Here is a 22077-nt window from a genome sequence, read left to right on the forward strand (position 1 = left end):
TTTAATCTGAGTGCTTGAGAGTGCATCCATCCTGCTGGGCTCCAAGAGTTTTGTGACCATGTTTCATTGTGATGCAGTGAAGCCAGGAAAATACTTAACACAATTTCCGACGCCACAGGACAGATTCTGACTCCATCCTGCAACAGCAGAGGTAACATTGAAGAAGTCATGTCGCGTAGCGTAAATGTATTCAGTTACATTCTTGTTGGTCCTATCTACACTCTTGTCCAATGGTACTGGAGATTGTATGGTTAGCAGTACTCTATCCTAGCTTTGGACTAGAGTACAACACCACTAAATTAAGGATTTTTCCCTCTTAAAAAAAGTGTGAAATAAGTATGAATACTTGTACTTGAAAAAACCGAACAAATAACTCAAAGTAGCTAGACACTGATTGAAAATACTTGTAATTTGCTGAAAATCTTCGACCTTGATAATCTTTTTGGCAATTTTTTTGTAATCAGAAAAAGTCACGGTATTGTAAGAAAGTTGAAGTGACTACCACACAGGTATTTTGCTAAAATAAATTTTATTCAATTAAATTAAAAACATATTTCTGCAGAATATTTGTCTATTACATTATGACCTCATAGAAATGCAGTCTGCATGCTGAGGGTCCATAGACTGATCATACATGACAGGAAATCTGTATTTATAAGCCAACTACAGGGAGGAACCTTCAGTCATTTCACTGCCTTTTGTTCACGATTACACATGACTGTCAGAGTTCATAGTCTGAATTTCTAAATATCTTATTTTGACAAAAACTTTGAAGAAACATTCCTATTTCCTGTTACAAAATCCCTGAAAAGTCCTGCTCAGTGTCTGAGGAAGTGGAGACCGTGCTGAGAAAACTGAAGGCTTTGGCCCTCGACCAGGAGTCAGTGTCCACTGACCAAGAATACACTGGCCCCGCCTGTGAAGGCCAAAGTCTGCAATTGCTATTTTTTTCTATCAAGAAATCTGAGCGATTCAATGTGTAGTTGTACTTGTTCCCACTGACAACAAGAGGAGATTCACTGGTCTTCACTTAAGACCAGTGAATGTATAGTGAATATACATTATATGTGGACCATGATGTAAAATGAGTTTGACATCCTTGCTTAAACAGTTTTTATATTTTAATCTATATTTAATAATTTTATATTGTAATCTATACGATTATTTCAGTCTTTTCTAGGCCAAAGACGTTGCAGGTAAAACATTTTAGCTTTCAGCATTCACATTTCCACTTTTTGCTAGAAAATGCTTTTTTCTAGTTTGTTATTATTGTTATTATTGGAGTTCTAGATGTTGAAAGAAGATACCTGAGGTGGTTCAGGCATGATTAGGATGCCCCTCTCCTTCAAGGTTATCCAGGCATGACCAGGAGGAGGTGACCCTGAGGTAGATGCAGATATCACTAGACAAATTATATTTTCTTGTAAGGCCTGGGGGTACCTCAGGATCCCAAAGGAAAGGAAAACATTCCTGGGAAGAAGGAAACCTGTAATATCTCTCTTAGCATGCTAAACGTGACTCAGCCCAACTTGGGCATAATTTTTATATCGTATTCAGAAGTTAGAAATCCCAAAGATTTCCAGTCTGTTACTACTGACTGTTGTAATGGTCAGTTACCAAAGGAGTTGCTGGTTGATGATCTATCAGTTGAGTAAATGCCAGACATCTGCAGAGTGCTATTTGATTTCTTGCTACCTGAAGAAGTAATGAAATAAACCAGCTATGACTGTGTGGGTGTAGAATCACAGACTTGATTGCCACATTAGGTAATAACCACAAAGACTACCAAATCCTCAGTATTCCAATCGAGCCCCAACCATTTCAGTTATTCATCATCACCCTCAAAAATCTTGAGAAATGTCTGTTATCTGCACTTTAAGTAAACTATTGATCAAATTAAGCTGACTAAGTAAAAAATGTCTTCTGGGCTTTATCAGTGGCACTATCCTTCACTATGTACAAACAAGACCACGAGGGCTGATGCTACTCCAGAAAACAAATCATGAGATTTGTTGCAGTTGCCTCAGTTATATATCATAGCTAATGTGGATTGCATGCTCCCAGAGGGCCTATAATATAATAAATCACAAGATTTAATTTATTGCTCACAATGGCACTGTTTGACAAAAGGACTTCCAGCCCCCACCTCGCGCCCATCAATCCACGACGGTTTGCATTATAATGTAGAAATGACAGTCAAACATGCAGTGTTCACCAAGATGCTCAAGGCACATTTAGCCGCCTCCCTAATGTTGCATGTCCCAGTCTCAACTCACAGGCCTCAATGACATTCTATATAACGTCGACTTTACAAGGCCCTGGCTAGCTCTCTCATTTATCAAAAGTTTTACAAAGTCGACCAAAGCCGACATCCCCCACCCCCCGATGCTAGGTTCGGTTTGAGGCGAGATCGGTGACTTTAGTGAAAGCCCTCTGGCTGTGACGATGGGAGAGGAGCACTAAGGAGTCAATGATGGTGTGTGTGTGTGGGGGGGGGTAAATGGCCAGTGGAAGTGTGGGGAGGATGACAAGGACAGATGGAGAGAGGGTGTGGGTGACTGCAAAAAAAAAGGAAAAAAATGAGCGAAATGAGGAATAATGTCAGGGGGTGAGATAAGAAGAGGAGGGGTTGGGTGTAATGCTGGGGGTGTGAGAGAACAGGGTTAACTGAAGATTGGAGGGAAGGTGCTATAAACAGAGAAACAGGGCTAATGACAGAGCCTGCATCTGGCTCACTTGGATCAGGGGGACCCATCAATAAATGTGTGACAGCAATAAATATAGTATGACAGGTAATCATGACAATTACCCGTGTCCCCTAAGGACGGTGCTGGTGAAAGGGGGCTAGGACACAGGGACTGCAGAGAGTCTTAAAAAATCCCCCTGACTGATGGGCCGCTGATTGAAGTGAAGCGCGTGAGGAGAAGATGCTACAAAAATACCCCGGAGAGAACAAACTTACCGCAGAGAAGGTGAGAGTATGAAGATGATCTTTAACCTGCACTGTATGAAGTGAATACTAAAGGATCGAAGGCAGCAGTGACTCGATCTATCAATGACATAGTGTGGGGACATACTGGTTGTGTGCGGTGAGAGCCATCAAGCCTACCTGGGTTATAGAAGTGATATAAAGCGCAATGTTTCTAAGCTGCCTCATGGGCAAAAAGGACAATATCTTGTCAAGAGTACCGCTGGCAAAACTTTAAATTGCTGCTGACAGTGTAAAAACAGTACATCCGTGTAATATACAATTACAGTATAAGTCAACAAGTTTCAACAAAGGTGAAAAATAAAAAGAGACTGCGCTTTCCTGCCTCAGTAGCATGTTATACACACACAAAATACAATAAAATGGGGGGGGGGGGAAGCAACAATCTCGTGATCAGACCATTGTACTGTAATTAAACTGAAAAAAAATGATGTTGTTGCTACTACAAAGACAAGTATAACCCAGGAAGATGAAACAATGGAAGTGACTTTGAAAGCAGAGGAGGATGCGCAGTTAATTGAAGAGCCAGCAGAAGAAGATCAAAGCATAGAGGTTCCTTTATAGAGGCCGAACTAGAGAAACCCTGACAAATGTTGTAGGTCATTTAGAAAAGTGCGTGTTTGCTTTAAAAGCCATCTTTTTAATCAAAAAATGATTTCTGAGATTATTTATAATAATTCATCCAAACAACAACATAACATAGACCACGTAAAATATTGCTGTGGCTGCTGTGATGACATCCAAAGTTGTGGGACACCCGATTCCAACCCAGGCCTTTGCGACAACCTTACGATCTATGGTTGCCTCAATCCAGTGAGTTATTCCAGCATCCTGAAGCGTCGCTTTGAAGCCTCGAGATGAGTATTCACCTAACTGTATCTTGGATTTTTTTTTAAAGCACTTGTTTATTGTCTAATGACTAATGATTGACAAGTCGTTAGCCAATGAGCAGCTTTTTGAAACATATAATCACCAAGTGACTCAGTTTTTTTATTCAATATGAGCCAGAATGAGTGACTGAGTCCATTAACTCACTAGAAAAGTGTTTACAGAGGTCAAGACAGAAAGCCGTTCTCCCATAGACTTTTCTAGGACCGGAAGTCTTTTTGCACCAACAGCTATCGCCATCTGGTGGCCTACAGGTAAAATGCATGTTTAAGCCACTTCCACTATGGTTTTATTTCTCTGGGTTCTGAAATGAGACAAAAATTCTTTAAGATACAAAAGGAAGTTGTTTTTTCGACAGCATTTTCAGACAACCCACCAAGGCCGATGCCTCAGACACCCAACGAGCCAAACGTCTTTTCTTCTTTGATCACCAGTTCTGAGCTTTGCTCATTTCCAAACGTAGCCAGTTTTAACTATCATAGTTTCGCATTAGGTAACAGAAGGTGTTGTAGACTTATAGGAGTGATGCTAAAAATTGGCCTTTGTGCAGATACGTCTACACCTACGGATCATTAATGAATTTATGATCCCATTAATCATTGTCATTCAGATCCCTGATCGATTTCATGTTGTATGATGCAAACACGTGTTTTTTGATAAATTACTAAACTGGAGTTGTTTTGTATATTCTAGTGAAGTATGGCAGTTGGCCATGTGGGTCAACAACTGTTTTTTTCCTGCAGGACATTTGAACAGCCTCTCATAGTAAATTTATTAAGATGTTTGCAATCAACAGGTGTTGATGTTGACTTACCATGTCTGGCTGTTTTTCCTGGAAAAACTAGAAAAGTAGAAGGAAGATGCATGACAATAGAACTAATACCAGTATCATACCAGGAGGTTCAGAGGTAAAGGTTTGCCATCATGGGCATTTGGGCAGGATCCATAAAAAAATGCTGCCATCAAGGTATCACCGCGGGTTAAATTGTACTTTAAATGAGATGTGTTCATGTTGGGAGGTCATGTCCACACACTGTTTACTCAGCGCAGCAAACAAATCCCAGATTAGTCATTAAGCTTCCAACTTAGGACAAATTAAGATACTGAACAAAGATGAGAAAGGAAGGGTGAGTTATAACATAGAATCTGTCCCAGGAGGAGATGAAAATCAGGAGTGTGATCCTTAAATAATGTATGAGAGGTGAGTTCATATAACTGACAAAGAAACACAAGAACCAAACAGTGATGAGGGGAAAAAGAGGGAGGAACAGATCATTATAATAGCCATGATGGTAACTTGAAGTCAGTGGTTTAGATGCCACAGCCTTCACTACTAACTCAATGAAACGGCACACAGGTCAGGATTTATTTCAACCAAGACACACTGCAGTCTTGTTCTTCTGGAAGAGTTGAATGAGATGGATGGACAGACCCTGTAAGATTTAAAATTTTAAAAAACTTTATTTCCATCTCGAGCCACTCTGAGCCATAGACCATGTACTGAAACAACAATATTTAATCATGTTTAATAAGCTTGTGATTAAGTGTAACAGAAAAAAAAAGATGTTGCATCACTGGTAATGAGAGCAATGCCCTCTGTGCGCTGACAGCAGCATGTAGTATATGAGAACAAATGGAACCCGTGCAGCAGATAAATTTGGTGATCTCTGCACATTTAGCTGCTGGTGTATCAGCTAGAAAAAGGCTCGGGTGCAGGCTGAGCTTTGTACTGACTAAATGGTAATAAATGAAATCGAGTGGAAATCCTGAATGCACAATGAGCAGACCAGGAGTGTATAAAAAAGATAGGAAACCTCAAAGGGGCCAGTGCTGACCACTGCGAAACTATAAGAATGTGTTCCTACATCTGAACAGTAAAGCTGATGATCAGATTAGGATGAAGACATAATTAAAGGAATAATTTGGATTTATCTGCACTCGTATAGCTGCTGTGAATGCTTTGGTCTCTAAATGAAAATAAATCTGATTTTTTTTTCCTTCGGGGAATTATATGAACTATACTACATGGACAAAAGTACTGGGTCACCTACACATTACACCTACAGGAGCTGCTCCATAAGGGAAACCCATTCTTTGAAACCCCAGCACACGGCTTTTGTGTGCTGATGTTAATGCTGGAGGGGCTTTGCAGCTTTGCAGTTATCGAGTCAGCAGAGTGTAGCATGTGACCTCACTCTGAAGTTTTACATGGTTGTCTCTTTGTGGCTGAGTTTCTATAGTTCCTAAACTCTTCCACTTTGCAATGACACCACTTACAGCTGATCATAGATTATCTAAGAGGGAAGACATCTCACCAGTTGATTTGTTGTAATTAAAGGATCCTATTACATTACCGGAGCTCTTTGAAAAGACCCATTTCTTACCAATGTTTGTAAAGGCAGACTGCATGGCTAGTTGGACACCTCTGGAAGTGGGACTGAAATTCAAAGATGAAGACTGGATGGCCCAATACTCTATATAGAGTGCATGAGATACTTGGTGAAAGCATGAAAACACTCTTTAGGTTTTGGTTTTTTGAGCATGTGGTAGCTGTGTGCATGGGGAACACAACACAAGCAAAGATCACGATGGAAATGTTTCAATTCTTGAAGCAAAAATCCAGCTTCAGACAAAGGAAGCTCTTAAAGGTTACTAGTTAAGGGTTCTGGGAGAGACCAAGCAGCAAGTTTGGTGGGGCGACACTGTTCTGGGTTTTTAGGTGTCATTTGGGATTTGTAGAGTTTCATGCCTTTAATGTAAATAGAGGGTTTATGAATATTTTTGAGATTTTTTATTTTAAATTATAATATACAAATGTTAACATAGTTTAATTGCCATTTGTTAAGTGTGGAAACACCCCTGGCAGGGGAAAGCAAAGTGTGGCAGGTTATCTAAGGGCTGGGTACTATGGATATATGGCCCCGGTATGGGAACAGAAACGTAATACAGGCCAGGTATTTCAAAATTTCCAAGTCCTCTTCTCTTTTAACATGACGGATTCCAGCAAGAAACGATCACATGGGCAGGATTAGGTTTAAAAGTAACATTGCTCACTGTCACCATCTGGTGGTCAGCAGCTGTACTCAAACAGGCAATCGTCTGTTAACTGCTTACAAAGTGATACTGAAGATATTCTGTTGGCATGCTTGAGATGTCAGTGAAAGCCAAGCAAAGGGTGTGGCATAATATTTTATTCACATATTTAATGGAATACAAAGCCCCCCCAAAAAATCTGACCCCACCCCGAAACCCCAAAAATTGTGCACATCCGATCTTGTGGGAACTATTCCGTGTCACAGAAAAAAAATAAAAATAACCAGGAAACAAAGGAACTTTTTTTTTTTAAACTGTTGGAGTGTAAGACTGCAGTTTTAATCTGATGGCCATATAAAAGTATGCCCTCTCATTGCGAATGAACCATTCGCAAAAAGTAACCACACCTGTCTAGAGTCAGTCGATAAAAAGGCTGCAGCAACAAACAAAACCAAAACATGAGTTTCTTACAGAAAAAAAAAAAAAATTCCTTCGTCAAGCTTTTCCGTTACAACTACAAGGATGTAATAACTCCAGCACAATAATAATTTAGCTTTAAGGGACTGTAAATTCAGTCACTTTTCTATTCTTTTATGCAACCTCCTGCTAAGCTGCTTGTAAGGAATGAACATGTCCCCAATTTGACTTGGAACAGAAACAAAATATTGACAATTTTACAATTTAAAAAGAAAAGAAGGAAGAAAACTGCCAGCAGGGCTACCAATGGAAAACAACCTCAGATGTACTTGTGGCCAACCTAGGTCCAATAACATAAGCTTCATCAAAACAGCTTTCAAAGTGCTTTTTACACAACTAGCCATGTCTTCCAAGTGACTCTGCATCAATGGAACAATCCCATCATTTGGGACAAAAAACATCTGTCATTTCGGTCTGGCCAAAGATCTCAGTGAATCTGGTGACATGTAAAACAAACCAGCTTTAAGACAAAATGGGTTGGCAAACCCACTGATTGGTGAAGAAAAAAGAAAAAGAAAAATAACAGTAACATCACTGCCACTGAAGCCACACATCGCAGTGCATGACAAAGTTCATTTCAGAAGTTTGGGAAGGGGACCCGATCGCTCTCCCCCCCACCCACAGAAGTGTCACACCAATCACAAGAGGGTTTGTCTTAGTTCATTTTGACTCTCTTCCTGACCACTACACATCAAAACACACCAGAAAACAAGTTAACCCAATACAACACACACAATCCAAGATTCGTGGTCCAAAAGGTGCTGTCCAAAAAAGGTCCCGTTGTCCACTTTTTTTTAGCTGTTCCGACATGCGAACAGTCGGTTTGAGCAATTTATGTAGTGGACAATGGAGAAAAGAAAAAAATATATATATATATATTAAAAAGAAAAGACATGTTCAGGATGACGGAGCTTCACTGTCAGTTACTGACTTCTAACAGTCGCTCTTGCAGGAGGAATAAACTGTAGCAGCTCGCTGTCCGTGTCTATTCCTCCCTCTCTAATTGTCTCAATCGGACCATCCAAGCCTGTTCCTCTCGGGTCAGGTCCTCACACCATGTAGGAGTTCTGGTTCTTCAGCTTGTCCAGCTCTTTGCTCTGTTGCCTCAGGAACAAGATTCTGCAGTTGCGAAAAAAAGAAAATGTAAATCAAAATGCATGTGTGTTAACAGCTGAGTCTATGCAAATGTAGCCATTTGCCTCACCTCTGCTCCCTCAGTGTGGCCTGGATTTCACACACTCTGACCAGAGACCGAAGATTTTTCATCTCTGTGCAGATTTCAGACATGTACAAGCTGCCCATGTTGTGGATGTCTTCACGCAACCGAGCCGCCTGGTGGAAAGGGAGAAGTGCATTTTGTCAACAAAAAACAAAAACATGAAAAACGCCAGCTTTCGTGTAACAAAGAGTTATCATAGATGCGATGGAGAACAGCATCTTTGAACACACACACACTGTGTGTGTGTGTGTGTGTGTGTGTGTGTGTGTGTGTGTGTGTGTGTGTGTGTAAGAGAGAGAGAGTTAGTTCAGCATAAAATAAAACTCCAACACGGGGAGCAGAAAAGATGACAGAGTAGCACAACCAGAAGTGACAGTGAAAACATTTCACAGCACAAGCTCTTTACTCCATCATCATTTTTTCTGCAGTCTCAGTTTGTCCATACAAACATCAACACAATGAGCAGTAATAAAACTGAGGATATATCCATATATTGTACAGGCCCACTCACGACAAAGTCTGCTGAAAGTCACTCAAGAGCCAATTTCACTATCGAAAAATGGAATTCCAAGCTCTACATTTTTCCTTATAAAATGTGAACCTGTCTTCTGGAGGACTATACCTGTTTCTCTGTGTTCTCTGAAGGCCACCCTTGGATATGTCTGATGAGGTTTTCATCGAAATGAGCTGACAGGCTGGGAGTGAAGGAGCCAGGGGTGTCTGAGTGGCTCGCACTGCTGGACGGAGCGTGAGGCAACAAGGCACCAGATGCGTTTGATCCTGTGCACAACATGTCCTGGCTGCTGGAGGAAGACACGCAGGTGGAGACCGTGTTAATAAAATCCTGCTGCAGTTGTTCTGATGTTCTAGCTGATTACTGTTACACAGATCAGTCTATAATCTCACCGTCTAGCCTATGAATGGGGAAATATGGATGAATTATAAGCCTCACCAACATTTCCGGTTGTTCGGGGAACTGCATCATTGGGAGCTGAGTGTCCCCAAAATGACTACTCTCAAATAACACACAGACCTTGCTGCAAACCCTTTCTCAAAAGTAAACCGCTCCCATAAACACTATCTGGAAGACATGTTGCTGTATTTTGTAAAGCATGTTTTTGCAATTCAGGCCAGTTGTCCTTGTAGCTCTTGAATCCCCCCCCCCCCCCCGCTACTACTCATCGGCTTTGCCTCCACCAATCTATGCTGTGATGAAGTGATTTTAAATAATTCCTTCCTGAAAGTTACCTTCTCTGCTGCAGAGTCCTGGGGTCTTCTGGCCGCTTTTCTGCTGTCTGGGACAAGGAAGCTGAGCCTGGCTTCCCAGAAGACATGCTGCCCTGAAGAGGGAAAAACAGATGACGATGAGGAGAAACATGAATAAAAACAAGACACGGATACGAAAACCCACACAGAGAAGATGGTCCAGAGGAGTGCAGTCATAAACACAGCGTCTCTGCTCTGTTACTTTAGCTTCAAAGGCTCACCCTGGTTTGCGAGGATGAGACGCTGCCAGGATGCACACCCAAATGAGACTTCTGGTTGCTCTGTGGTGTGCCGTTCCGTGGTGAGACGTACGGCCGCGGCGATGATGTGTCGGACGTCAGGGAGACCGGCGACTGACTCGAGTGCTGGGCTGAAAACAGGAAAACATAAGATCGCCGTGGAAGAATAGGGGATTTGTCAGGTTGCACGTATCATTGTACAGAGTGTGAAGGAGGAAAATGAGCACTGATATTAGACCAGGTTTTTTTAGGACTAACAGCAAACAGTTAAAAAGGTAAAAAGGCTTGAAGAGGGAATACAACAGCATATAAAACATCCTTTATCCCAGAACATGGGACCATGTCTTGTGCTTCTTTTCCCCCCACATAGCTGTAGTCAATCTAAAAAAAAACCCTAAAGTTATACACACAGTAAAACAAGGACACAGAGAGCAGAAACCTTCCAAAGAAGATGAAAATCAGTATGTGACAGCAGATGGTGAAAAACAGCAAAGAGGCCGTACCTTGGTTGGAGTGCTGAGCAGCTGAGAGCAGAGCAGTGACGTTGAAAGCAGGTCCAGCAGTGAGGAGCTTATGAAGCACAGACTGCAAGGAAGCTTGGGTGACAGCAGCTGCCAATACTGGAGGGAGGAAAGAGGGACGTGTGTGCACACACACACACACACACACACACACACACACACACACACACACACACACACACACACACACACACACACACACACACACACACACACACACACACACGTGAGTGAGCAAGAACACACAACAGGTGAGTGTATAAACATTAGAAGTCAGAAAACTCAGTTGAAATAAGAATCGAGTTAGTGCAACAGGGGAAACACTTGTAAAAAAACAAAAAAGACAATCAAACACAGATTCTAATTTTTTTTTTTTCTATCACCAAAAGGGTCGATAACACTGTGGCCTCTTTGCTGTCTGACGCAAAATCTTAGAGGGTAAAAATCCAGCTCTTACCTGTCCGACAAGCTTCTTTATAACCACAGTGCACCAACTAAGTTCATATCAACAGACAGAAGGAAGCTAACATGAACGAAGCCTAAATGTAGCCGAACTGCTAGCTTGTTTTGCCACGCATCTTCAAATTCTGCTGGTTCTCATAAACTTAGCCCGCGCACTCATCCTGACTCTTTTTGGAAGTCATGCCTCAAGGCAGGAGCACGGCATGTTCCTTTTTATGCCGGAACACATGTGCTTCTTGGGGGTGGGGGTTACAAAAAGCAAAAACAAACAAGATGTTGTTGTTTTGAAAGATGACATATTTTGTTGTGTACGCAGGAATACCTGTGTGTAAAAACAAGCTTTCCAAAGAGGACGCCCCCCCCCTTTTTTTTTCTAAGCTAAACAACTATGAAGTTGCAAACAACCCATAATATAACTCTGAGAACCAATTGTGCGCCTCTGTGCTGAATAAATCAAATCAAATCAAATCAAATCACTTTTTATTGTCACATCACATGTGCAGGCACACTGGCACAGCACATGCGAGTGAAATTCTTGTGTGCGAGCCCCACAAGCAACAGAGATGTGCAAACACAACAACACAAACGAGCAAAATACAAGAATGGCCAACCTGAAACTAATAAATATATGTACAATATATAATAGTGTATGCATTTCTGGATGTGTATACTAAATATTTTCCTACGTGTGTGTGTGTGTGTCTGTACACATTTTTACAAATTAAATAGTAAAAAAATAAAATATAATAATAATAATAATAATAATAATAATAATAATAATAATAATAATAATAATAAAATATATAAAATATACAGAGTTGAATATGTGCAAAACAAGTGGCAATAAGACACTAGACCGGTAAGCAGTGTAAACCGCGCCCTCATCCTCACCCTCGTTCAGCTTGGCCACGTCCATGCTGCCGTTGTTCATCTGCAAAGTTGCTTGCAGCGCCGGGAGGAGCTGATGCAGGAGTGCCGGGTCCTGGAGCAGCGCCGGCGAGGGCAACTGGGCAGACGGAGGCGCCTGAACACTAGAGGACGAAGAAGAGGACGACATGCTGGAAGGGGTGGAGCCTATAGCGGCGGCAGCAGGGGTCAGGCTCTGAGAGGAAGAGGAGGAATGGCCGCAATTGGCTGCTGTGGACTGATCCACTGATGCGATTTCTGTGGAGACGAGCAGAGTGATGAACACAGAATGAATTCATGCTATATTCTGAAGCATAACTATATACACATGAACAAGATTTTATTGGTAAGTCGTACTTGTTGTGGCTTTGTCCTGCAAGGCCTCTTGTCTGTAGTCCATGTCCCTGGGAAAACTGTTTGCTGCCATCTTGACTGAGTCTTTCTGCCGTTGTTCCCTGAAGCAAAGCAAACAGGTTTTGTAAAGCAACAGCGATGATGTTAAGGACGTGGGCTGCGGTTTGAGCCTGTGCCTTAAGCTAATGATATTCTGATAGCATTGTGGTGCTAAAGCCGTCATGTGTGACTCTGCATGAGAACAACAACCTCAGTCACTGTCTCAGGTTAAAAAGCCAACAGACTTGAATAAAGTGAGCCTTGCCTCTCCAGCAGGTCCTTGGGCTTTTCCCACTGGGAGACCTCAGTTCTACAGTTGTAGTAGTACTTCTTCCCAGAGGAGCTAATGTGCTCTGTCCAGTCATCTGCTGGGTCCTAGTCACAAGGAAAATTGAGAGTCAAATAGTTAAAAAACAACAACACTTCACCCCAAGTTCGTTTTGCTCAGTTTATACAAAAACTTTCCCAATAACATTGCCAAAGTAATGCAATTATTGTATGCATGATCATTTTTCATAAATTTTTTTTTATTATTATTGTTGTGACCCTTCACTTCAAAGTCAAAATATCTGATGTTTAGTCAATCTAACAAAGAAGTCACGCCAAGTTAGCTACATGGTCCTCCCGCCACGATGATCCGAAGAGCAGGTAAATTTAACCTTAGTTGGGAAAAGAAAATCCTGACAGTTCGTTTTTGGCCAGTTTCAACTTATTGTGTACTTTTTGATTGCATCTAATCCCCCCCACTTTATTCTCTTGGTAAAGCATACAACCTGCTGATCAAGCACTGGCAGACATACACTTCGCTGTTAGATCTAGGTACATCCCAACTACAAACCTTTCTGAAGCCCTACACACTGCCCTTTATACCTGTGCAACCTGCACAGGTATAAATATTGGCACTGGCACGTAGGCTTTTTGTCGATCCATTGCAGAAGCATGCATTCATTTTAAGTACCGACTGTTCATACAGGTTTAGGATGTTCCCTTGTTTTCATGAGCCATAATCTTCAAAGGCTATTTCACTGATACTAAAAAAAAACCTAGAACTGTAAAACTGAAAGCACAGTATCTGTTTCTGACTGTGTTTTTTTAATCCATCCATGCTATGTGATTTATGCAAATCTCCCCCAGATAAATTCTTCCGCTCTGTATAAAAGTACTTCCTTATTTTCCATACGCTCCCTCCTCAAACCAGTCCAGTCTGTCTGGTGAACAGGAAAAGGTTGCAAAGCATTCTGGTAGTTGCTGGTCTGTAGTTCTCTTTTCAGTGTTATTACACAACCCACTTCCCAGCAGTGACATTCCTCTTGAAGCCGTGAGCCATCACACCTTCTTTTGCTCCACTAAGCACTTTTCCAGTCTCAAAGTGCTCAAGTCAAAGTTTCTTCAAGCAACAGTGTCGGTTTTCCAGCACTCACATTTTTTTTCCTGAGGAGCACGCATTCAAGTTTCAAACAACTTGAGAGGATATGAAAGTGCTCTTTAAACTGATGTAACGCAAGGCAATCGATCACTTTGTGTAAATGGGTTACGAAGCTTCAAAAGCAAAGATCAACAAGTGGAAGAATTCATTTAAATTGTTTATTCCAGTGCTTGGAGGTAGCAGTCCTACTTCATTGTACATACTGGCAAGAGCTTACCTGAGTCAGCACATTTGGTAAACATAAATCCATTTTGCTTTGGGAGGTAAACATCTTTCATTTCCGAGCCTCGATAATGGACCGGGGCTTTTGAGTGTGGATGCGAGCTGGTATGTTTAATATTAATGATGATGCATATACTGACGACTCTGTTAGGATCTAACATTTCTCATCCACATCTGTACTAACTTTAAAACTGTGCTTTTGTAGGTGAGGCTTGAGCCCTTAAAACATATGATCTCATGCCTTCTCTGTGGAAAGAGTAATTAGATACCACATACTACTAGTAAAACCAACAGTATCTTAGTAACAATTCATTTAAAAAAAATTATATAATTAGATTTTTAGTACTGCAGTTCCCACAGTTATTGATATAACAGAATTAAGATAGACTCTAACGTAATTTGAATATTACACACTTAAAGTGAGCCATGTGTGCTCTGACAAGAGTCTGTAGGAAAGCTTACAAATGCACGGAGCAGTGGGTGCTTGCAGGAGCGGTTCAAATTAGTGTCAAACCAGACAATGTTGAATATTGTGTATTTGGTCCCACTGTGCAGTCCAACCAGTGAGAAATAACAATGTGTCTCTCATTCACACTGACAAATGGCAAATCGTTTAAACAAGGAAGTCCACATTCTAATCAGACCATCTACTACACAAGGAGCCTCTTACATAATTATGAAGTTACAGTCAAGCATTGTTGAGTTAGGTTTGATAAATGTCTGCATGAGAGAGGAAGATGGCTATCCATCACGCCCTGCATAAAATGTTCCATAGTGGCGTGGCTGCACTCTAAAGGAATCGCTGAAGGTTTTATAATCAGATAACACTGGGTAGATCCTTACCCTGTCTGCGGACTTGCTCTGAGCCGCATGCAAGTCGGTGCCATGGTGAGAACTGTTGTTGTGGGAGTTCTCCTGAGGAGAGCCACTGGTCCCTGCAACAAAGCCACTTGTCAAAGGAGAGAAAGCAAACGAGGCTCTGCTAAGAACTAAATCCTCAGGGAGAGTCACAACTGCACAACAGGGAAAAGAAATCAGCTTGCCTTTTGTTATTTTAGGCTTATACTTGCAGTTTACATTTACGTCTTAATCTGATGGCAGTATTATGGGAAGCTTTTTTTCCCACAACATGACAACTGGCAGGGGTGACCAGAGTCTTCATGACAATAACATATGACAGAAGAAGTTCACATATTATGTCAGGGACCAGCATAGAAACAAAGACAGGGTTGACCTTTATGCCTATCTGAGCCCATCTGTGGTTACCGTTTCCCCTTCATAACAACCGCCTGAGATTAATCTTGCAATGGCATGCATGTGCAATGCCACCAGACTCACCGTTTTTCCCTCTGACGCTGTGAGAGGGTTTCGCCTTGCCATGTCCCGTGCCTTCCCCGTGTCTGCTGACAGGACTTTCGTCTGAGCGTCGCTGCATCTTGTAAGGGGGCACAGGATCTGACGACCCATCGCGCACCTTGTCGTAGCGGTGAAGGCTTGTGGCCTGGCTCTTTGGCTGAGATTTATGGGTCTAAAAAGGACAGTGCACAGCAGAATTGTTGAGATATGCTCAATCTCACACAGTGGTGTTCTTACCTCTCAATCAGGAGACCCTTTAAGTTGAATTAGAGCATTTTTATTTTTATTGTCATTCTATTGACATTTCTAGTAAATTCTTGTTTTGATAGAGTAACTGAAACACAAGGGCTGAAGTAAGACAGTCCACATATGAATTACCATTGTGATCAAACTGAAATGTATCCAGACAGTTGCTGATCACCTGCACACTGTGCTGACCTACGTTTATGGATCGTCATGACAGGTGACAGCTAACAACCTGAACATGACATACCTGATACGATTGGGGATCCCTTCTGTCGTTGCACCTGTGGAGACACACAGAACAAAGGTTAGAGCAAGATCTCAATGACGTTTTTTTATTTTCTATTTGTCACTTTGAAAACTGACTTTCTGGAGCATATACAGTTAGCTAAGTAGCTAGCGTTAGCCAAGTTAGCCTGACTTGCCATCTTATCATGATGTGTTAGCTCATACTGTAGTTCACATTGAATCGGTAATGTTTAAAGTATATCTTACAAATACCTAGAATAGGCAGGATTTACGATGTGAATACTATTAGGTGTAACGGTAGTCGACCAGCTAAGGTACATATCCGGAATCAACGGCTAACTAATTGCAGGCTAACCATGCTAGCTAACGGCTACAAGTAAACCTTAAACGCACAAATTAAATCAACGGCGTAAGAAAAACATGTTTCAAACGCTACGGTCTGAGTCTGATTTACCCATCGCTGACTCTTGTTGGTTTCCTTGCATACATCACCATCAAGACCGTGGTGATGTGTGTATGTGTGTGAGGGGGAACCGTGGCCTCCTGACTGCCTGGCTGCTCTCACAGCTCTTTTCTTCAGCTTCCTGATGTCTGTCCTGCCAAACAGAGAGCTAAAAGTCACGCACCGAATACCAGCACTGCATAGCGGCTGGTCTTTACTGAAAAAGAAAAACAAAAAAGAAACACCCTCAGTGCACCATCTGCCATGCAGTTACGGTATACGCTAAACTCGGCCGATGTAGTTCAGCGGAAGGCAGCAGATGGAGGAGGAAACGGTGAAGGCAGTAATGTTGGGCTAGGAGGATGAAGTTCCTGTTTGTCTTTTCAAATTAAAATACAATTTTAGTTATGCGTTTAGAAGATTATTATTATTATTATTATTATTATTATTATTATTATTATTATTATTAACGAAAAGCAAGACATGTATTATGTGAAACAGAATATCGCAAAAGAACTTCCACTCTTCCGTTTTAAAATTATAAAATATATGCTTAAGTCAAAACCACAAGTAACTGGGTTATCATTTTTAAATAAGTAATTATACTTTTTATGCGATGCTGGCAAAATGGCACAGAATAACAAAAATAACCGCACGTGGTTCTCTAACAAAAAGTGTTTGATTTTCACACCTCACCGTGGCATTTCCGCGTTGATGGGCTATTATTTTGAAGGAAGTCTCATCATATCCCGTATGAGCTCAGCTGTGTCTGGATAACGTGACGCAGTCTGTCAGTGCTGCTGTTGGCTGCTCAAAGTTCACCTCACGTCTCGGTAGTTTTAAGTTGTCAAGTGGGACTCTGCTTCAGCCTGCACGCTTTGTCGCTTTTGTGGTGTTGTCATATAGCTCCCGCACGAACACTTTGCCCAGCGTGAACAGGCCACAGCAGGCTAATATGTCCAATTTCTTACCACCCCTGGGTTTTGGCCTAATTGATACGTGGTTTATGTAGAATAGGGTAGTTGACTATAAATGCAATGAGTCCAGGGCATTTATAGTCAACTACTCAGATGTCTGGAGTCTACTGAGACAAGCACTGTACAGGGTTCCTGATGGACAGTCTGAACTTTGTGACCAGCGATATCTAATGCAGCTGTAGCTATACAGTGTATTCCATTATAGTAACAGAGACCCCAACATCACCATTTTCAAAATCAGAACATCCATATGTTTCATCATGTAAGACGTTATCTAGTACTAATATTGTGCATGACTGAGTGTCTGCAGTCATATGTGGGTAGCTGAACTGAAATAGGTCAACATTAAACTCCATGCTGTGTAACCTCCATGATGTGATTGGCGTATCGATTGCCTGCTGGCTTTATTTGTGTCAAACCGAACACATATTGATGGAATAAGAGACGGTCTTTCTTACATTGCGGTCAGTGGAACAGTGCATAACCTTTCAATACAAGTGGATGTTCAAACACAGCCTGTACTCTTTACATATTTTAAATGATATGGCTTGCATGACCTGGCCCTTATGGGATGGACAGTCTCTGGTGAGTGCATCCTTCTGTTGTTTTGCTTAGCAGTAACTTTTTTTCTACGCAAACACTATTGGAATTTAAAAAAACAAAATAAGACAGAAACATCCTTTATAATCTTTGTAACATGGCCTTGGAATATTAAAAGAATTAAAACTAAATCCTAGATAATCAATGTTGAGATATTCTATTCAAGGTGTTTCATTTTTGAACTGATTTTAGTGACAGAGCATTAAAAAATTTCTCATGATTTTTACTATTTGTTGTTAATGTGTATGAACATTCAAAATATTCATTATTATATTATTTCACATGTTTAAATCAGTTTTACTGTATTGTGTAGCTTCAAACTCTTTGTACCTGATACTTGCATGCATGAGTAACAACAGAGTAACTCATACATAAATTAGTCTGTTGTGAGAGTGCAGGCCTTACTGTTTTTGGTTTTCACATACATTTCCAGCCCAAGAACAGATTTTTAGATATAAATCTAAAACTGAACCCGTGCAAAGGTCCTGCAGACATTATCCTCTACCCACGCTGGTGGATAGATCATGGGTAAAACTGTTGTACAAGCAAAGAAAGCAACATGCATTTTTATATATTTATTTTGAGATCTAAACTGAAATGTAATAACTGAGCTTTGTTTTGATCTTTTCCTGAAATTATTGCAAGAAATATTGATTATTTAAACACGCCAAACTGAAATATATATATAAATAATATATATAAATAATGGACATGGCTTTGTTGATACTTGATAAGAACTGTTACAATAAAAATCAGCAATAGGGGGCACTAATATCTCAGTATGTTGTTCGGGGCCATCTAAAGACAAATACACTCTTTCCTTTTTCCTTTTCACATGTGGTACATTCCCTCTTTACACAAGAAAAAAGAGAGAGTTTAAGTCTGCTGAGATGGTTTCTTTGTCCTTTTTTTTCTTCTATTCTTAGGAGGGATGCTAAACCAAACTGAGCATAGAGGTATGTAGAATATAGAATATGAACCAGAGTATGGTTTCATTATATCCTTTTCCTTATATCCTGTGTGATGAGCACAGTGACACTGAATCTTCCATATAGAAGGCTTTTAATCACACCTTTCGTTTAACCTCTGACCTCTCTCATCTGGCTTCTGACCTCACCTTCTGACCCTCAAAAACACAACCTAGAAGATAAGAGCAGGTGCAGGTTTGTTCGTTTGTACGTGTGCTTATGCATGTCCTGCCACTTACCCGGTAGGCATGTGCATGCTGCTATCATCAATGATGTCTGGAACTGAGCCACATACCGACAGAGAGGAGGACTACAGGTTTCTCCACAGCATGCTGATGGAGAAGAAGCTTCACTTGCTCTTCAAGGTGAACGCACGTTTGTGCTGTAATGAGCTGTGATCACTCAATCTGTCCATCCAAGTCACAGAATTCACTTCATTTAAAGTGAATTTGGTATTCAGATCCTATTGTTAGCAGTATTATGTGTTTATGTTTTATTATGTACAAGTAATGCCACTGGATTAGAGTGCTGTTAATATTATGTACACTGGAAAGTGCCACAATATGTACTTCAGGTACATATTATGCACAATTAAGATACTTATGATTATAACTTATACTTAAGTAAAAGGATTAAATACTTATTTTCCAGTCTGCAGATGACAAGAATTATGCACACACACACACACACGCACACACACACACAAATTCGATGCTGAGTTTAACTAATTTAATTGTGTGGATGCTTTAAGCATCCACACTATTGAGTTCCTGTTTCTCTTTATTCTTTATTATTATTATTCTAGTTGCTTCCGTACACTTTTTGGCACTTAACTACTTCCACAATTTTCAGCCGATTTTCACCGTTCAAATTTTAAACTATTCTGCTTCTTCTGCTAATGTGCGCTATGACTTTTGGTATTTTTAACTATTATACTTTTTAAAATATTAAGCTTTTTTCCTTTAATTTGTCCCATTGAAATGAATGGGAAACTTCAGCAATTCTGCTAAAATTTGCTTGTTTTTGAAACTTAACTACTTCCTCATATTTTCACCTAGAACAACCATTCAAATTTTAAAATGTTCACAAATTATTGGGCTATTCAGGTATGATTCAGCTTTTTCAAATCTTCTACTGTTTTACTTTTATGCCTCTTAAAGTTTTGAGTTGCAAAATTGTGATTTTTCACAAAATACATGTGTTGTTATGGTTGCTATGCTCTTGGCTTCCAGTGTGCCACTGAAGGTTTTGCAATTTTCACTTCATGTCCGAACAACTTCCTGCTACTTGCTCAATTTTCACTCAACTTCCACAAATTATACATCAAAACGTAGGTATTTTTGCTGGCTTTCAGAAAATGTCACCATCATTGTTGTGGGATTTATAGAATTTTTGCAAATCTCCTCAGACTAACACAAGGTCAGAAAACTCTCCATATAAAGTGAATGGAGAGCTTGTTCAAAATCACCGCTGGATTTCTGTAATGAGAGGCATATTCGAATCGTCATATCTCCTTAACGAAGCAAAGTTAAGACATGAGGCTTGTCCCCGAATATCTTCAGACACCCCTGACGCTCACAATTCAAGAATTTCTTTCTCACCTATTACCGTTCTGAAATGAGTTGGACTTGTTTGAGGGTAGGAAATTCGTCCTTCGCTCAGATTTCTTCAGATTTCAAACTGTGGAAATGAACCACTTTTTTCTCTCGTCATAACTTTTTGTTGGATTTCCACAGAGACCTGAAAATTTCCATGATTGTTCACCAAAGCCTGCTGTCTCTTACGGTGAAAGAATGATATCGATACTCCAAATAGATTTTGAGTTAGAAAGCGTTGTTTGAGGGCAAGTCAAGGCAGTTTTTGCTTCGCTCTACTCAGTTATGGTGCATTACAAGTCAAATATCTTTAATAATTCATATTTTAATGATAAATTGTAAACACTGGAAGATTCCCCCATCTCTTCTGAACAAAACGGTGTAAGAATGACCGCTCTAGCCCCTACGGTTTGGAAATTATGGTCATTTGTTTGAGGGGAGTCCTCACTATGAGAAATAGGCTGCAATAATCCTGTGCCTCTCTGTGCTGCGTGTGTAAAAAGAGGCACATGTTTTGGCGGGAAAAAGTACACAGGCTCTCTGATTGGTGGATTCAAATTCAGCAGCTCCCAGGCTGACCTAGAAACTTACTTCTCTCTCCCTGTGCATTTTTTTGCTGATTTTTTCATTTAACAAGTATATTTGAGGGACCCTCAGCATGTTCAGCATTTTTTCAGCTGTCCATTTTGCTTTTCCAATTTTTCTGTTTAACTTATTACTATTGTGCTAAATAATACTATTTCTGCTATTTTATAAGATTTGTGCCTAATATAGTATTTCTGCTAAATTACAATATTTCTGCTTTTTATACTATTTGTGCTAAAACATAGTATTTCTACTAAATGTAGTATTTATGCTTAATCATACTATTTCTGCTTTTTATGGGATTTGTGCCTAATATAGTATTTCTGCTTTTTATAGGATTTTTGCTCAAACATAATATTTCTACTAAATGTAGTGTTTATGCTTAATCATCCTATTTCTGCTTTTTATAGGATTTGTGCTTAATATAGTATTTCTGCTAAATTATAGTATTTCTGCTTTTTATAGTATTTGTGCTAAAACATAGTATTTCTACTAAATGTAGTATTTATGCTTAATAATAGTATTTCTATATATTTCTGCCAGGTCCCCAGGCAGCCAATCCTCTGTGAGGACTGAGACATTCAAATTTTCAAATCAGGGCCTGCACAGTTTCCCAGCCAATCAAATAAGTGTCCTGAGGCATTAAAATTTGCATATTGGGGCCTTCGTGGCTTCTAAGCCAGCCAATCATATCTGAGGGCTGAGGAATTCAAATCCACAAATCAGGGCCTGCACGGCTTCCCAGCCAGCCAATCACATATGTGGTCTCAGGCATTCAAATTTGCATATTGGGGAATTCGTGGCTTCTAAGTCAACAAGTCATCCATGTCATATATCTCTAAAAATTCATATTTTAATATTAAATTGTCAACACTTGAAGATTCCCCCATCTCTTCTGAACAAAACGGTGTAAGAATGACCGTTCTAGCCCCTACGGTTAGGAAATTACGGTCATTTGTTTGAGGGGAGTCGTCACTATGAGAAATAGACTGCAAAAATCCTGTGTCTCTCTCTGTGCTGC

The 22077-nt window shown here is 40.4% G+C and overlaps 2 protein-coding genes across 5 annotated transcripts in view; one reads left to right on the forward strand and one right to left on the reverse strand.

Annotated features, from left to right (window-relative positions):
* Positions 1–7093: 7093 nt before the first annotated feature.
* Positions 7094–16695, reverse strand: LOC113010114 (WW domain-containing adapter protein with coiled-coil-like). Of its 2 annotated transcripts, none has more exons than XM_026148990.1 (13): positions 16344–16695; positions 15891–15924; positions 15380–15569; positions 14885–14976; positions 12659–12768; positions 12358–12455; positions 11986–12258; positions 10615–10731; positions 10094–10242; positions 9855–9946; positions 9229–9406; positions 8592–8719; positions 7094–8506 (listed from the first exon to the last, which is right to left on the reverse strand). In XM_026148990.1, exons 1-13 carry the CDS (start codon positions 16382–16384, stop codon positions 8437–8439), a joined length of 1572 nt encoding a protein of 523 aa, XP_026004775.1. In that variant the 5' UTR covers positions 16385–16695; the 3' UTR covers positions 7094–8436. The 2 variants fall into 2 exon arrangements, with proteins under 2 accessions (XP_026004775.1, XP_026004774.1); XM_026148989.1 differs by having other exon boundaries at positions 9229–9409.
* Positions 16696–17810: 1115 nt separating this feature from the next.
* Positions 17811–22077, forward strand: part of LOC113010113 (MAGUK p55 subfamily member 7-like) — a 35588-nt gene continuing 31321 nt past the window's right edge. For all 3 annotated transcript variants that reach the window (XM_026148986.1, XM_026148988.1, XM_026148987.1), the window contains exons 1-3: positions 17811–17893; positions 18835–18864; positions 19123–19241. In XM_026148986.1, the coding sequence (XP_026004771.1) occupies positions 17875–17893; positions 18835–18864; positions 19123–19241 (168 nt within the window). In that variant the 5' untranslated portion in view covers positions 17811–17874. The remainder of the gene's footprint in view (positions 17894–18834; positions 18865–19122; positions 19242–22077) is intronic.

Source organism: Astatotilapia calliptera, chromosome 18, assembly GCF_900246225.1.
Source record: "Astatotilapia calliptera chromosome 18, fAstCal1.2, whole genome shotgun sequence".
Lineage (NCBI taxonomy): Eukaryota > Metazoa > Chordata > Actinopteri > Cichliformes > Cichlidae > Astatotilapia > Astatotilapia calliptera.